General features: G+C 36.9%; 1 protein-coding gene across 1 annotated transcript in view; it reads left to right on the forward strand.

Moving 5' to 3' along the window:
- Positions 1–17837, forward strand: part of LOC138317246 (mitogen-activated protein kinase kinase kinase 11-like) — a 48669-nt gene extending 30832 nt beyond the window's left edge. The window contains exon 8 of the mRNA XM_069258799.1: positions 7311–17837. Within this exon, the coding sequence (XP_069114900.1) occupies positions 7311–8563 (1253 nt within the window). The 3' untranslated portion in view covers positions 8564–17837. The remainder of the gene's footprint in view (positions 1–7310) is intronic.
- Positions 17838–19207: the final 1370 nt, after the last annotated feature.

Below are 19207 nucleotides of genomic sequence, written 5' to 3' on the forward strand. Positions count from 1 at the left end.
GTACTGAAACCACCCCCATTTTGTATCCCAACATCGTCAAAAGTATCATCAAGGATTTATACGTGAGAACTGTCTCTTTACCCTACTAAACACCACGCGTAAAGCTAGACGAACGGGGAAATCGATTCCAAACACCAATGTAAAGTTAATAAAATTTCACAACGTTTAGTACTTGCTTTAAGGACGGAAGATTTAGAAGATATGTCTTAAATTTTTGTTAAAAAATACGACAACTCATGAAATGACTCTTCAGAAAGTAAGACGGTAACCCTCGCACCCACAAGCTACATCAAAGGCTGCGCCAGCGGATATCAACGGAAAATCAGTCATCGCCCAACGTCACGGTCAGTACACAAACGCAAAAGCTCCTACATCGTACTTGCCCAAAACCCAGCGTGACTTATTCACCTCACATACGTCCTTGGTATCATCAAGGATGTATTTTAGACAAAAATCCTTAGTATCATATTATCATCTTATTATAAGCGACCGCGGTGTGAAAAAGTGCTCACAGAAATTAGACATATGAAACTATATACTATGGTCTCATTAAATCATTAGGTAGCTGTATGACTGTGTTTCTGGTGTTAAAAATCATACACATATGATCGCATTGAAAAAGTGTATACAACTATCGTCGGCCATTTTTCTCACTTCGAGCTCCCCAAAATGCATACGCATCCCCTTCGTAACCCCGCAGGGTACCGCTAGCTAGCTCCTACCCGTTGTGTCAGGATGGCCCCAATAGGGCAAGCAATATAGCTAAATTTGTCCACGGCGTCCGTTATCTGTGGAGTTAATTAGTCGGATGACACGTGTGCGGTACACAGTACACCTGAGAGGTGTATCTATGGAGACAACATATAAGTAAATGTACAGGTAATATAATTCACCTGACAGAGAGAGAAGAACATATACTGGCAATAAGTTTTTTTTTTTTGTAAAGTTCATTCTTTGTAAACCCCCATTAAAGTGTACTGGGTTAAAAAGGGTCTTCCCGAACTTCACTGACAATCTAGTCTCTATCTTTCGTTGATTAGCATTTTGAGTATATAATTTTTAACAAATGTATAGCACAGTGATCGTTCATATGATATTTTATGTTTATCATAGTGACGTTGTGTATCGATTATGTCACGCACTAAATATAGCCTTGAAAAAATTGCTAGCTGTTGGTCGGTTTGTGTTGACACAATATTCCATGTTAATGTGTATTTTATGGTGTAATAAATAACATGCCAGCTATGATAACTCCCAGTAACTGGGTTTCGAAAGGTGTGCTCTTAAACTGAAAATTGTATGAAAATTCTGTTATTATGTGACCTTCTTATTAGTGCTTTATTCGATTCGTGCCATGACGGTTCATCAGGATATTTATTCAAACCAATATTATTTTCACTTTTGTGTCTCTTTTTTCAGAAATAAGATATGATGATTAATACAGACACCGGTATATCCCGATGTCACTTTTCCCTATAACGAGTTGTACATAGATCTAACAAATATCCCCAGCTAACCAGTTGCTTTTAAAGACGTTTTTAATATTGTCCAGTGATAGTAATATTAGGAAAAAAACCTTTTAAAGATATTTTTAGGTGTAACGACGTCACGAGTATAAAAAATGCATACTGAATCAGAAACGTATAAAAAATTAATGTATGTCGTTAAGTTTCAGATTCAATAAGTTAATCGACAAAGAAATAATAATTTTAAAAAAATTTGTTGAAACCTCACTACCATTATGTGTAAACTGGAATATGAAGAAATATACACGTTTTATCATTTAACCAATCGATGAATACAGCTCCCTACACTACTCTCCTTATGGTCGTATCCAGAGTACCTCTCTTTGACGACACAAAAGAAATCATACATGACCAAGCTAAGTTCGCTTCGTTGTAATAACATAAGCCTGGGCATGGCCTCGTAATTAGGGTAGTAGTAAAAACCTTTACCATAACACTGACTAATTAGCAAAGACAGTATATCACCATTGTTTATTTAAGTCAAACATGTAATTATGTAATATCAAATAAAAAAAAAAACAATTGTGAGAAAGAGTGATCTTTTTAATGACCAATTAAACTTCTTAATTGCCGGAATCTTGTTTTGATTTTATAGTCTTTGTCATTCCGACAAAAAATATCAGTGGCCAAGGCTATAAATACTCCCTCACACAATCCTTATAGTATCATACAACATGAATACCTTTCAAGAAGCAACCTACCGATACCTGACCAGCGACACCAAGAAGACCTGCATCCTCGGTCACAGCTTTATCAGACGCCTCATCGCCCGATGGAGAAAAGAAGAAATACCACTACCCAATTGGTCATTCCATGCCTTCGGACGAGGTGGTTTGTAGCTTCGACAGCTGAGAGACATCGTACTAGCCGAAGATTTTTCCATCTATCACTCCGTCTTTGTACAGATAGGCGAAAATGACATCGCTGACCAGTCAACGGCCCGTACAATTGGACTTCTTCAAGAAATCCATCAACTGTTTATCGCCCAGGGTGTAGAAGTGGTGATGTTCGGCAAGCTTTTTCCAAGACACGATCGCAAATTCAACAAGACCGCATCACTTATCAACAGAATGATGAAGAAACAACACCCTGACATCATTTGGCAACACGACGGAGACTTGTTGAAGACAACCTCAATCCGAGCTAAAGATGGTACACACCTGAAACCGTCGGCGGAAGTTGCTTTCTCCAACAGCATTGACCGGGCCATCAGACACATGAGGGCTTGATCTTATAATCAGCCAATCCTTTATAAAAAAAAGCCATTTTCATGGCTACCCAAATATCACAAAAAGACCCATGAACACTCGAAAATACGCATTTATATATTACGAATTATATATCTTTAGCATGAATAAAAACAACTGAAAATTGACACATGTATACTATTTATAATTTTTAGCTCACCTGGCCCGTCCGTCCGTCAACATTTCCTTTAAATCGCTACTAGTCATAGAGTTCTGCATGGATTGTAACCAAATTTGGCCACAAGCATCCTTGGGGGAGGGGGAACAGAACTTGTATAAATTTTGGCTCTTACCCCCCGGGGGCAGGAGGGGCGGGGCCCAATAGGGGAAATAGAGGTAAATCCTATAAATCGCTACTTGTCCTAGAGTTCTGCATGGATTGTAACCAAATTTGGCTACAAACATCCTTGGGGGAGGGGGAACAGAACTTGTATAAATTTTGGCTCTGACCCCCCGGGGGCAGGAGGGGCAGGGCCCAATAGGGGAAATAGAGGTAAATCCTTTAAAACGCTACTTGTCCTAGAGTTCTGCATGGATTGTAACCAAAATTAGCCACAAACATCCTTGGGGGAAGGGGAACAGAACTTGTATAAATTTTGGCTCTGATCCCCCAGGGGCAAGAGGGGTGGGGCCCAATAGGGGAAATAGAGATAAATCTTTTAAATCGCTACTAGTCATAGAGTTCTGAATGGAATGTAACCAAATTTGGCCACAAACATCCTTGGGGGAAGGGGAAAGGAAATTGTGTAAATTTTGGCTCTGGTCCCACGGGGGCAGGAGGGGCGTGGCCCAATAGGGGAAATAGAGGTAAATTCTTTAAATCGCTACTAGTCATAGAGTTTTGAATGGAATGTAACCAAATTTGGCCACAAACATCCTTGGGGGAAGGGGAACAAAACTTGTATAAATTTTGGCTCTGACTCCCCGGGGGCAGGAGGAGCAGGGCCCAATAGGGGAAATAGAGGTAAATCCTTTAAATCGCTACTAGTCATAGAGTTCTACATGGATTGTAACCAAATTTGGCCACAAACATCCTGGGGGAAGGGGAACAGAACTTGTATAAATTTTGGCTCTGGCCCCTCGGGTGCTGGAGGGGTGGGGCCCAATAGGGGAATTATAGGTAAATCCTATAAATCGCTACTTGACCTAGAGTTCTGCATGGATTGTAACCAAATTTGGCTACAAACATCCTTGAGGGAAGGGAAACAGAACTTGTATAAATTTTGGCTCTGATCCCTTGGGGGCAAGAGGGGTGGGGCCCAATAGGGGAAATAGAGGTAAATCCTATAAATCGCTACTTGTCCTAGAGTTCTGCATGGATTGTAACCAAATTTAAACACAAATACCCTTGGGGGAAGGGGAAGAGAACTTCTGGCTTTTGGCTTTGACCCCCTGGAGCAGAAAGAGAGGGGCCCAATAGGGGAAATAGAGGTAAACATTCAAATTCCTTCAGAAAAGAAACAATGAACTTGTATTCGGAACATTCCTAGGCATTACAAACCAGGTGAGCGATACAGGCCCTCTGGGCCTCTTGTATTATAAATAATTGACGAATACTTCTTAAAACTAAACATGTATTTAATCAGAAACATATATGTATAATTGTTTCTGACAATATGAATTAAATTTTATCGTATTAGTTCACCAGTTAAGTTTGGCCTCTATACTGGCATTACGTGCAACAAAGTACATCAAATAATTACCAGAATATGATATCAGTCGTTTAATGTATATCAAATCAATTCAGCAAACCTGATAAGCAGATCATTATGTATAACACTTAAGCAGCATTTTACAATTAAAGGCAACAGCAAAACGTCTGTAAATAACAAATATTTATTCATTTTATGGAAAACGATCTTATTTTAATATCGTCAACAATTCAAATTTGTGAGAAGAATATACATACATGTAATTGCACATAATCAAACACATAATTTGTTTGTCATAGTTAATCCCCGTGTACATTTGTTACCGCTCATATCGGAACTCTTCCGAAAAAAGATGCAAAATGCATAGCTCAAATGACGAGACGCGGGAAAGAAAACAACAAAATATACATGTAGGAGAATAGGATAATTAGGGTATATGTATTTTTAAAGGGGAAAAGAGAATTGTAAACATAATTATTTTTCAGGTACAATCGGCTGGCGGCTGTACGTACTGTAAGTCTCGTTTCACAAGGTAAAGTTTACCCGTGTAAGCCGTGTGCTCGGCTGTCACGACTCGGCGCGCCCGCTCGATGTAAGCAACGAAATGTGTTAACATTAGCGCAGAAACATTGAATATAAACGCAAAAACATTGAATATAAACGCAGAAACATTGAATATGAACGCAGAAATAAATAAATACTGGAATTACGTGCCACAAAGTACATCAAATATTACCAGAATATGATATCGGTCGTTTAATGTATATCAAATCAATTCAGCAAACCTGAAAAGCAGATCATTGTGTATAACACTTAATCAGCATTTTACAATCAAAGGCATCTGCAAAATATCTTTCAAAACGTCTGTAAATAACAAATATTTATTTATTTTATGGAAAACGATCTTATTTTAATATCGTCAACAATTCAAATTTGTGAGAAGAATATACATACATGTAATTGCACATAATCAAACACATAATTTGTTTGTCATAGTTAATCCCCGTGTATATACACATATTTTACACATAACCTAGACAGTTATTCATTTGTTACCGCTCGTATCGGAACTCTTCCGAAAAAAGGTGCAAAATGCATAGCTCAAATGACGAGATGCGGGAAAGAAAACAACAAAAGATAGGAGAATAGGATAATGAGGATATATGTATTTTTAAAGGGGAAAAGAGAATTGTAAACATAATTATTTTACAGGTACAATCGGCTGGCGGCTGTACGTACTGTAAGTCTCGTTTCACAAGGTAAAGTTTACCTGTGTAAGCCGTGTGCTCGGCCGTCACGGCTCGGCGCGCCCGCTCGATGTTAGCGACGAAATGTGTTAATATTAGCGCAGAATATTGAATATAAATGCAGAAACACTGAATATAAACGCAGAAACTCTTAATTCTATCGCAGAATCTGTTAATTTCACCGTCGCATCGGAAAAGTTTGGCGATTCCCAACCTCCGACAATGTAGCAATAAATAGCCGTGCACGTAACGAAGTTGGGTAATTGTGACTGACACCCTCTGTTATTCGGCCGTCAGCCGTCATGACCCACGGCGGACAGAAAAATACTTAATTTTACGGCAGAAATACTTAATTTTATTAATCGAATTGGAATTCTGAGGAAAAGTCTTAATATAAAGGGTTAATACTGAATAAAAAAGCACATATGCTAATCCTGCCGAAACTTGTTAAAAATTAAGTATTCTGCCGTTATTCTAATAAGTTTCGGCAAGATTAACACATTTTGGGTTACCAGTGGAATGTCATGCCAAACTTTCTGATTAAGTTTTATCAGATCCTCTATAGAACAGTTTATCATCATTATATTAGGTTCGTAAATTAACACATCCGTCAGCGTTAAGCTTGCTGTAAATTACAGCCCTGTTACTGCTCCAAATGTCAGATGTCATGGGTCATCTTGTCTTTAGAAATAGATTCTTCCCAGAACCGCCTTTTTCTTTCTTATAAAATAAAAAACTTTCTGTATTTTCTCTATTTTGCATGAATCGTCTTTTAAATTTTTTCCCTTTTTTGGTGTTGGAAGTCAAGTTAAGCTATCCGTACAGTATTAATATGAAATAGCAATAGGTACATACAGAAAAGGTGCTAACTGGTCAACATTAATGTGAGCAAATCTGTAGCCTCTTAAGGGCAAGAGCATCCAGTTAGGTTCAAAGAATAAGGTTTTGGGTGAGACAACGTTATGAATTTAATCATTCCTGCATTGATGGGACATTTTTGCTTCATTTCTAAACTGTTGCTTGGAATCAAACATCTTGTTTAAAACATTTCAATTTGCATATTTTATGTTGACAGGGACTGACTATAACAAATTTGAACCATGAATTGTGAATTTGACTGTCCTGAATCTTAAACTAGTCGAGTTTTGATTATAATACAAGAAAGTTATTGGTTGTAACAAAATGTTGAAGACATTAGGTGTTGGGTTTAACTTTCAGGGTATTCCGCCTTTGCATATTACAGAGTTAGCACCCTTGCAGGTAGGTATCCATTGTAACATAAACAAATTTGGGCGCAATTCCCATCCTTTTCTCAGAAAAGTTTACACTAACACTTACACGTGGCGTCACAATCAATAGCTACCGGCAAGGGCAGATAACTCTGTAATATGCAAATACAGAATAACTGATGAGGATAATAACCAAGTACTGTGGTGACATTGTAGAGACTTGTTTGTCAAAATGAGTTGCCCAATAGAAAGGCCTTGCTCATTTCATGGACATGGTGTTGGATTTAATTTTGACTTTTTTAATTTTGATCGCTGTAAAATAAAAAGAATTTGAAATCATTGGAAACATAAAATCCAATGACCTGTACTTTATGACATGTTTGTATATTTTGTTGTGATACTGTTCTAGACGGTGATGAGAACGACTTGCCTGTGGAACTTTTTGAGGAGGTCCGTGGGAGAAACATTCCATACGAGTCTGGGGAATCAGGGAAAAGTTCTTCACTTCCAGACAAGAAAAAAACTGAAAATAAAACCGAGTCTGTGTTGCTCAATATGGCAGCCATGTTGGTTGCCGTGGCAGCAGGGTTTGACATCAGGTCGGCCCCTCCTGCCCCACAGAACTCAAAGGAGGACAATCGTGTTGTGCGCAGAAAAAGGGACTCGTACATAGGTAACCGACGTGATGCCTATATGGCAGCTGTGCGGGATTCATTCATAGAACCCGATGAATTCTCAGCTTATCGTTTTACCTCAACTGCCGGCTACCCACACAATACATATCATGGCTACAACGTAAGACATCGCCCAAGCATTAACATGGAGGTGCCTATAAGGTTTACTGAACAAAACGAACAAAACTCGACCACTCCCTCAACTCACACCACAAGCACAATTACATCACATTCCACACCAAAACGCCAGTCTTTTTATAGTGACAGCGACACAAGCACTGTCATATCTCCCTCACCGTACCCTGAACATCGGGGCCATGCCACGCTTCAAAGACAAACCTCAGATGGTAGTAATTACGACACACCGAGAACATCTAAAAACTCCCATAGACATTCTGTGACTTTTGAAGATGATTTCCGACCAGATTACAACAGAGAAAGTAAGGTCAATACAAGTAGACACTCTCCCTCTAATTCCTCAGGTTCTGGTATTCCATCTCACGATTTTGATGCCCGCGGCACACCTAATAGATCTTCTTTACATCGCAGTGACTATAGTTCTAGACAACAGGAGTCTGATGCTCCTCCACCTATTCCTCCTCGCCGTCGAATCAACACAAATGGAGATGTGCCAGTGCCTGAGAGGCCGTCAACGCTGGACGTGGGGCCTCGTCATAGACCAACACTCGTAAGAATACCGCCGCTTCAACAAAACAACATAAAGGTGCCGGGTAGTGAAGCGTCACCTGTGCAGGTGGATAAGAATGAAGCAATGTACAGGCAGCAGGATGGAAACTCTGACACCACCCCTTACTACTCAACTCGCTCGAGTCTGTCTCCTGGTCACACTCCGCCGCACATTGCTCATCAGACTACTCTCCTGGACATTGACGTGGAAGGACAAAGCCAAGACATCACCGCACCACTTATACAGCCGCAATCACAATTCCGCTACTCCGACTTTGAAAAACATGATGTACTCTACTGAAGACAATTGTTATAACTTAGCGATATAAGATTTCCTAGAAGTGAAATGTGATATTTAGGATTGAAATTAATATTTCACGAGCAATGGGTTCAGTTTTCAGTGTTCCAAGTCTTATATCAATGTTGCATAGCAATCTCCTGTGTTCTGTAAACAATTAAATCATAATATTGTTTTATCATTTTTATCCAATCTTAACTATAATTATGATTACATATATATAGCTACCTTTGGTAAAGGATTACTTAAGTATACTGACTACTGTTGTCCTGTATTTATCACCTATCTGCCAAAGCAAAAGTATCAAGAAGTATGTGATTTTGTACTGAAAGAACAAACTGTTTTATTTGTGTTACTGTGTAAATGTGGGTACCCATATAGTGTACAGGAGTCTGTTGACATTCAAATAACCTATTTAAATGATAAATGTTTGCATGTAAAGACTAAATTAGAGAATCCTACAGGTTTTTTGTCTGTCGGTAAATGTAGAAGGATTACTTACCCTGTACTTCTAACAGGTACAGGAATTAATGGCAGACGAAAGAAAAACAGCATATTTTTATTTTTCTTCTTTTTTTTTTTTTACCTAATATTTTACACCAGCAAAGAAAATAAAAAATCAAGACATATTATAAAATGAATTGAACAGCTTTTAATAAATTAAAGAAGTAATTAAAGGTTCTTTGAGAATTATCTGTAAATCTGGGAAAGTTTGAGGGCATCAGATTTAGCAAACACAGTCATGTATCAAAACAAGTGCCTACCATCCCCTGCACATTCATAACTGTTGTCCTTATTGAGAGTCGAGAAGACTGTAGGTTTCACTGCGATACATGGATGTGGATGTTTATGTATCTTTGTGAATATTTTGAACTGTAACAAGTCTCTTTGTGTCTGCCATTTGATTTCAGATGGATGACTTTGTGATCATAATTTCTGAGAACAAGTTTTATGAAAATACATTTTTTATTTGTAAACTTAAAATAATTTATTGTAAATATCACTATATGTATACATATTATTTTCATATAAGTTTAATTTCTGTTGGTGACCTTGTCACTAGGGAAGAATTTACAGTGAAATTTCTAGTTCTAGAAATGTGATAATAACTATACTTAATGTACATTTTAAATATATAAAGCTCATATGAATATAAATATTAGATTGTATAGCAGCCACCCACGGACAAAGGCAGAATTATATACATGTTTAGAGAAGCAAACTTATGTTATTCGTCTTAAAACTGCAAAATGAAGATATACAGTGAAACCAAGGGATATAAAGATCGGTAGGTCAGATTGAATTGAAATTGACCATTCAGGACTCAAAGAAATCGGTCATACCAATATTAAAGAGGTGACCACTGCACTGAGCTGGTTGTTGTTAAAGTTTTACTATATCAGATTTATATAACATATAAAGACTTACCATGGTCATTTTCAAGTGCTTAAAATGAATTGTTGATGTATATCACCAAATTTCATAAATAGAATTCCTTTTTCATTCTCATAACTTCGATTTGTTTTTTTGTTGTTTTTTTTTAATTAACATACCGTTTAGACAGTTATTTATACAAGTTATTGTGATCTTAACTAAAAGAAAAAATGAGAAAATCAAATTAGAAATTTAAATTACTTTAAGGGTATATACATATATGACTCAATTTCTTCTGCAATCAATGCAATGTCCAGTGAAATCGCAAAAAACTACCAGCTGTACAGTTGTGCATGGTAAAAAAGAAGCGCAAATAGTTGATGGTTAGGCCAAAAAGAATATGTTTGGTTAGGGTTACATTGGCAAAAAAAAAATGGGGTCGGTAGGCGGAGAGGATTTTTTTTTCCTTTTAGTCTCTTTCACTCTAAAATGATGGCCGGAACCAAAGTCTGATCGAAATCCCGAATTTTCAATATATTTTTTTTCGTAAAAAAGTGGGAGGGAAAAAATAGGGTCGGGGGTAAAAAATTAGGGTCTGTTAGGTCTAAACACACAATTTTTTTTTGGCCTTAACTGTACTTCTGTGAAACACTTCAGAAAAAAGCTGCATCTATGTATTGTCTTGATCGAAGTAATAAAATAATAGTAAGGTCTATTAGACCACTACTTAATAAAGACAATAGCCATTTTGACCTGAATTGGTTTTACTCTTCTTGGATAGGTAAAGTTAGTTTCGAAATTATCATTATTAGGGCCCCGCATCGAGATGCGGGTGCCCTATAGTAATCAGGTTGTCCGTCCGTCCGTCCGTCCGTCCGTCTGTCCATTTTTTTTCTTTTGCACATTAATGATGGAAAGGAGTGGAGTATTTTCCCCATATTTTACATGATGATTCCCCATCCATCCTAGATCTGCTTGGTAATTTTTCAGGCTGAAATTGAATTAAAAAATCGGCCATCTTGGATTTTAACATTTAAAAAAATCACAATGTTGTTGCTCTTAACTGATAAACATTTTGTTATAACATTATGATGCAAAGTTGTTCAGAATTAAACAAGGAGTTGACTGTCCAAAGGTAAGGTCATGGGCCAAGGTTACTAAGTCAAAGGTCAAGGTCAAATTTATTTGAGTTAATTGTATGCTCTTAATGTAATGTTAGCTTGGAATCAGGATTCAAGTTAAATACTTGGAAGACTTTTTCCAAAGAATTATAATAATGTACCATCATCGGTTTCCCAATTAATGTTGACATTAATTATTTATTAGCAACATATAGCTAACACGGAAGAATTCGTTGTCAAAATACTACTTTTCCACTTAAGCACGTCAGACACATAGCGGGGCCCTTTCTGACGTGTCAGTGTTCTAGTTTGCCCACCTTCTTCGGAAAAAAAATAATAATCAATAATTGCTCATTAGAGGGGAATGGCAATGAATAGTATTATCAACTGATAGCAACAATATTTGAAGGAGTTATCTATTCTTTTCACTTTTTGAGCATTTTAGTTTTGAGTAAGAGATAAGTAGACTTGATCAATACAGACATGTAAGGGAGGATGTTCACTCCCTATTAACAAGCCAGTAAATTACTACAGTAAAACACGCTTATAACAAGCCTTTGGGCTCCAACAAACTTACTGTGTTATGTTAGCATGGTCGTTACACACATACTGCAAACATCTTCTTGGAACCTTGATGTGGGTAAAAAGTTCTATGTGAATTTTTAGAAAGTGTGTATGTTATAAACGTGATTTACTGAGTTCCTACGTGCCAAACTGTAGATATCAGTGTGGTAGGACACCTGTTTAGGTTAGGGTCACGAATTTCTACATCAATGTTGTTACCATTTGTTCCACAATCTCATAGGAATACTTATGACCTGTATCTTTTTTGTTTTTTTGTCTCCTGTGATTGTAAATACCCTACAGAAACCTTTTGTAAATTTATGTATATATATTGAACATCATTACAATATAACGAGCGCATGGAAACATGTGTGTATGTAACAGGTTTTGAGTGTTATTGTAATACAGCTATCTCCCCTTCGGAGCAGATATTCTATGCGTTTAGCAGAGTGGGGTGTGAGAGAGTCGGTGTGGACCCTGTGGAATATCTATAAACACATTGTAGTATCTACACTGGTTAAAGGGACAATTCACTAAGGCTAATTCTTTTACATAATCAAGAAGCAAAATATGTCTTAAATGTATTGTTCTACATTTCTTATGAAACATATATATAACACAAAATATTGACAAATTACAAATCATTGATCAATACGATTAAGCAGATACAGTATGTACGCTGAACCCAAACCCGAGCCAAAGTCACGCACGTTAAACAAATGAACTACATAACCACTGAGGAGGTGACAAAATGATGAGCAGTTCTAGATAAATGTTGCATTACTCTACAAGCAAGGGACAGGGTTCGGCATTCAAGATGTTCAACCACAATGTGTTATGGCCGACAGCGAGCGAGTTTTAACATTTCACACGCATTTTACCACCATGGGCTTTTCTGGCATATCACAGCAAAACCAACTGATTCCATTAGAACTGGGTTTTTTTTCTGATTTGTGTACAAATTTTAATGTTCTCTTAGACTGAATTGTCCCTTTAATGATATTTCTCAAGTGCTACCATATGTAGTGCAAATTAAATGGAATTTCATGGTCTATATAAACTCATACAAATACCGTACATCAACGATTCACTTACTTCTAAGACCAAAGCTACTTGTAATGTTCACTAAATGACAAATCTTGACAGAAAAAGATAGTTATTTTGTTTCATCTTAATCAAAATATAAACATTTTGGTCCTGTCAGTCTATACATTATGCTACTTGACAGTATAAGCTGATGTTTGATGTCAGGATATTTACATCATATAAAACTCTTGTGTCAGATTTTGCATGTATAAACATAAAAATTGATTCACTTTGAACTACCTCAGCCTTATTTACACTGTTTTTATGGCAGATGTACTTAACCACTAAGGATATTGAGAGTACATTTTGTTGATGTGTGTGCCTGGTTCAGTGCTAATTGGTGGTCCAGATAAGTCACATCTTTACCTAGGCTTAATATTCAGTGATTTCCTGAAAGTACTTCTTCAAGATAACATTCTATAAGTTTTTTCTGCAAGTCAAAATGTGAATACTGTATATGTTTACAGCATTGCTATAGCTCTTCAGTCATCCGACATGAAGCCTACACATAAATCATAAGGGCATTTTTCACGCATTCGTCTTCATTAGCTGTATATAATTTCAAGTTAGATGAATGATTTAAACTTTCAAAAAAAGTCTTAAAAGTCAGTTTAAATTGATAGCAGTGACCAACTGTCAAGGTCACAAATGTGTCTCTATACACTCTATACATGTACATAAAAATTCTAAGGTCAACTTAGTAACAGCTCATTATCAACACAGGAGCAGTTTATAAACATAATTTTCAAATGAGAGTTATTTCAAAAGCAACTTAAAAGTGTAGTGTCAAGTGTTTCCATTTGTTCCAGTGAGCAAACTAATGTTGTGTATGGAAATTTATCTATCCAAATAATATATGCATGTATCTGAAAATAAACTTTTGGAGGGATTTGTCTCCAGGACAAAAATCTCATCTCAAAATATCTACAATAACATAATCCCTACTTTTGTACTCGTGTTCATGTGTTGTTCAGGTTGCACATTTTGGGAGCATCCAGTTTCTGTTAATCAAATCTATAAAAACCTCACCTAGACGAGTTATCAATCAACTTGATATTTCAGGATCCCTGGAGCAGCATTTATGTTTTACAGGAGTTGGTAGTCTTGTTCATTTCCTTCCTGAAAGTTCATCATTTGTGTGCCTTTTTTACCAATAATGCATTATTCTTCTTGAATATCTATTATACTGCCTTTCTTATTTGCATTTACACTTACGTTTTAACTAGTGAAGTTATGTAAATGGACCGTCACTAGTGAAGTTATGTACATGGCCTTTCACTAGTGAAGTTATGTACATGGACCGTCACTAGTGAAGTTATGTACATGGACCATATCACTAGTGAAGTTATGTACATGGACCGTCACTAGTGAAGTTATGTACATGGACCGTCACTAGTGAAGTTATGTACATGGACCGTCACTAGAGAAGTTATGTACATGGACCGTCACTAGAGAAGTTATGTACATGGAATGTCACTTGTGAAGTTATGTACATGGACCGTCACTAGTGAAGTTATGTACATGGACCATATCACTAGTGAAGTTATGTACATGGACCATATCACTAGTGAAGTTATGTACATGGACCGTCACTAGTGAAGTTATGTACATGGACCGTCACTAGTGAAGTTATGTACGTGGACCATATCACTAGTGAAGTTATGTACATGGACCATATCACTAGTGAAGTTATGTACATGGACCGTCACTAGAGAAGTTATGTACATGGACCGTCACTAGAGAAGTTATGTACATGGACCGTCTCTAGTGAAGTTATGTACATGGAATGTCACTTGTGAAGTTATGTACATGGACAGTCACTAGTGAAGTTATGTACATGGACCATATCACTAGTGAAGTTATGCACATGGACCGTCACTAGTGAAGTTATGTACATGGACCGTCACTAGTGAAGTTATGTACATGGACCATATCACTAGTGAAGTTATGTACATGGACCATATCACTAGTGAAGTTATGTACATGGACCGTCACTAGTGAAGTTATGTACATGGACCGTCGCTAGTGAAGTTATGTATATGGACCGTCACTAGTGAAGTTATGTACATGAATATCCCATTTTGTTTCCCTTTTTGATACTATAGTTATCAAATTGTGCACACTGGATCAAGCATGTGGGTACCAATCATTTTATACATTTATAACTACCTAAATTTATCTTCTTCTTTTTAGCCCACCATCATCAGATGGTGGGCTATTCAAATCGCTTTTTGTCCGTGGTCCGTCGTCCTTCCGTCCGTCAACATTCTTGTTACCGCTATTTCTCAGAAAGTACTGAAGGGATCTCTTTTAAATTTAACATGTAGGTTCCCCTAGGGTTCTAGTTGTGCATATTGCATTTTGGGACCAATCGATCAACAAAATGGCCGTCAGGCAGCCATCTTGGATTTTGATAGTTTAAGTTTGTTACCGCTATTTCTCAGAAAGTAAAGAAGGGATCTCTCTCAAATTTTACATGTAGGTTCCCCAAGGGGTCTAGTTATGCATATTGCTTTTTGGGACCAATAGGTCAACAAGATGGCCAACAGGACGCTATCTTGGATTTTGACAATTGAAGTTTGTTACCACTATTTCTCAAAAAGTACTGAAGGGATCTGTCTCAAATTTTTATGTGCATGGTCCCTTAGGTCCCTGGTTATGCATATTGCATTTTGGTACCGATCGGTTAACAAGTTGGCCGACTGGACGCCATCTTGGATTTTGACAATTGAAGTTTGTTACCACTATTTCTCAGAAAGTACTGAAGGGATCTGTCTCAAATTGCATTTGCAGGTTCCCCTAGGGGTCTAGTTGTGCATATTGTATTTTCGGACAAATTGATGAACAAGATGGCCGATATATAGGCCGCCATCTTGGATTTTGATAGTTGAAGCTTGTTACCACTATTGCTCAGAAAGTACTGAAGTGATCTGTCTCAAATTGTATATGGAAGTTCCCCTAGGACCTTATTTGTGCATATTGCATTTTCGGACTAATCAGTCAAAAAAATGGCCGACAGGTAGCCATCTTGGATATTGATAATTGAAGTTTGTTACTCAGAAAGTACTCAAAAGATCATTCTCACATTTCATATGTAGTAATATGTATAGCTGTACAAAAAGTTTGAAAAGCAGAGAAAAGATCCCTCTTTTGTTTGTCAGACATAGATCATTCTTTGGTGGGTGCCAAGATCCCTCTGGGATCTCTTGTTTTTTTGTATTATTATTTTTTTTTATCGTTGCTAGCGACATCTTGTATGATATCATTTAATGCACTTTTATATCCCATTGTAAATTTTCACACATCAATGAAATGGTAAAATGAAAACTATACGTCTCGTTACTGACCAGTACTCTGTTCTCTACTCATACATGAATATGATAATACAAATTAGGTCCCGCTGTGTAGGAAAGTGGCCAAAGTCATGTTCCTGGTGTTGATTGAGGGTTTAACCCGAGACAGAGAGGAAACCCTCACATGGTTCTGGATATAGCCCGATACAGAGTGTTATAAATGTTTTATTATACCAATCTATAATGGTGCAATTCTTGTTTAGATACCTTGTATAATTGTTTTTGAAATATTGTAGTTCAAGTTATTGTTGATGAATCGTTATGAAGTCACAGAAATTTTTTCTGATTTTATGTAAAATCCAACGAATTATTTGTGATAGGTGTATGTGCCACATTTTATATAGATTTCATAGTTTATAATGGTAGAATAATAGAACTTTGTGCAACAAAAACTCGGTACATTATACTGTATTTAGAAAATATTATATTCCAATTAAGATTTTTTTTTGTGTGAAGGTATGTAGGGAACCCCAATTCTTATGTTATTGGATTTTAAAAGTGATATAAATTTGAATACGATAGTGGTAAACAATACTAATCTAAATAGTCCTTTCGGCAAACGAACACTTCTCTTTATCTTGAATAATTGACAATAATCCAGGTGGTCCAGGGTTCGATCCCTAGTGGAGGCAGTGATCAAATTTATATAAAGTCACCCTATATTACATATATACCAAAGGACAAAAACACTCATTTAACCCCTCGGAACACCTTTAAATTCATCCAGTTTTAGGGCTGCAACAAATCACTGAAGAATTAGTCTTGGTAGAACATTAAAAAAATTGTTCTGTATAATTTGAACCAAGAAAAGGAGAAAAAAAATTTGCTGAATTAGGAGCCAACATTTTTGACTTCATGGTGCTCGCTTGGAACTCATTTCAAAGGTGCTGACTTAACGAACTGCAGAAATTCCGGGAAGTCACAAAGGTATAGCTAGTGAGAAAAAACAGAGATATTTTTTTCTTTGTTTTTCTTCTTTCCCCCACAACATGCAGGTCAAGTTGGTGTTGATACTTTCCTTGTATCTTGAATCCCTTCTGTTTTTTCTTTTAAAATGACCTTGTTTCAATTATTTAACACAGAGTTAGACAAAAATGACGTTGTTTCAGTTATTTCACTCAAGTCGAACAGTTATTCTGAATTCAAATCAAATCTGTTTATAAGAAAACAACCAAGGAAATGTTTTGTATTATATCTGTTCTGTAATGTGGCATGATTTATTCTCTCAGTGTAGGATATTAAAGTCAGAATTACGATTAAGTTTGCATAATAATTACAATTTATTGGAACAACATTTTAAATGAAATTATTGTTTTGTCAAAAAACTATGACATATATTACATATTACATATACAATGTATACAAATAGGGTGGTGAAGTTCTTGTAAGTGCTTGAAGATGTATTATAGAATTGGAAAAAAAACACCATGATAAATCACATTCTTTACATAGTATATGGATTCAATTTCTATAGTTATATATATAATATATTATATATATATGTTAATAATTTATTATTTGCTTCAACCAATATCAATGTTTCTGTCGTTTATGGTAGACATTCACGGTGTACATATCATTTCACACTATGTACTTATGCTTGCTGTCAATATTGCTGCTTTATTATACTTAATTTGAATATCAGCACCAAATTATCATGCTTTGTATATTGCATCTCTACACACTACAGCTCCTATATTTTATGTATGTGGAAAGGGAAGAATTCAACATAAAAATGCCAAAAATGTCAATAAATAAATAAAAAACATGTATAACTTGCTTGTTTTGTTGTTTTGTTTTTGAACCCCTACAACAAAGTTGGGTTGTGTGTACTGTAGTCGCCCTGTCTGGATGTCCTTCAGTCGTCTAGACAACTCCTAAACTACTGGACCAATTGCGATGAAACTTCAGTACCATGTGTAGATGTGCAACATGACTTTATCTTTTCAAACAAATTGATTTCAATGGACACCTGGCGACCATACACAGGCTTTGTTCATTTTTTCATTCAAATTTAGGCAAGTGCTTTGACATATAAACAAGAGGCCCAAAGGGCCTTAACGGTCATCTGACTACCTTGACAATAGTAAAATTAATTATATATGGTGTCACTTTGTCAGGATCATGTCAGGATCATTTTCAATTTCTTTCAACAAATTTTATTTCAAACAAGAGGCCCAAGGGCCTTTAAATATAGGAACTTAATTATACATAGTGTCATGGTTGTCATCTTCGATTTGGGATCAACCAGAGATGTAACAATACTTTGTCTGGACCATGTCAGGATCATTTCATGCAAGTTTCAGCCAAATCCCTTCGGTAGAACTTGAGAATAAGTTCAAAATGTGTTTTCAAGATGGCGGCTGTGACGGCCATCTTGGATTTCGGATTGACCCGAAAAATAACAACACTTTGTCTGGACCATGTCAGGATCATTTCATGCAAGTTTCAGCGAAATTGCACCGGTAGAACTTGAGAAGAAGTTCAAAATGTGTTTTCAAGATGGAGACTGTGGCGGCCATCTTGGATTTCAGATCGACCCGAAAAATAACAACACTTTGTCGGGACCATGTCAGGATCATTTCATGCAAGTTTCAGCCAAATCGCACTGGTAGAACTTGAGAAGAAGTTCAAAATGTGTTTTCAAGATGGCGGCTGTGGCGGCCATCTTGGATTTCGGATCGACCCGAAAAATAACAAGACTTTGTCGGGACCATGTCAGGATCATTTCATGCAAGTTTCAGCGAAATCGCACTGGTAGAACTTGAGAAAGTTCAAAATGTGTTTTCAAGATGGCGCCTGTGGCGGCCATCTTGGATTTCGGATCGACCCGAATAATAACAACACTTTGTCGGGACCATGTCAGGATCATTTCATGCAAGTTTCAGCCAAATCGCACCGGTAGAACTTGAGAAGAAGTTCAAAAAGTGTTTTCAAGATGGCGCCTGTGGCGGCCATCTTGGATTTCGGATCGACCCGAAAAATAACAACACTTTGTCGGGACCATGTCAGGATCATTTCATGCAAGTTTCAGCCAAATCGCACCGGTAGAACTTGAGAAGAAGTTCAAAAAGTGTTTTCAAGATGGCGCCTGTGGCGGCCATCTTGGATTTCGGATCGACCCGAAAAATAACAACACTTTGTCGGGA

Source organism: Argopecten irradians, chromosome 3, assembly GCF_041381155.1.
Source record: "Argopecten irradians isolate NY chromosome 3, Ai_NY, whole genome shotgun sequence".
Lineage (NCBI taxonomy): Eukaryota > Metazoa > Mollusca > Bivalvia > Pectinida > Pectinidae > Argopecten > Argopecten irradians.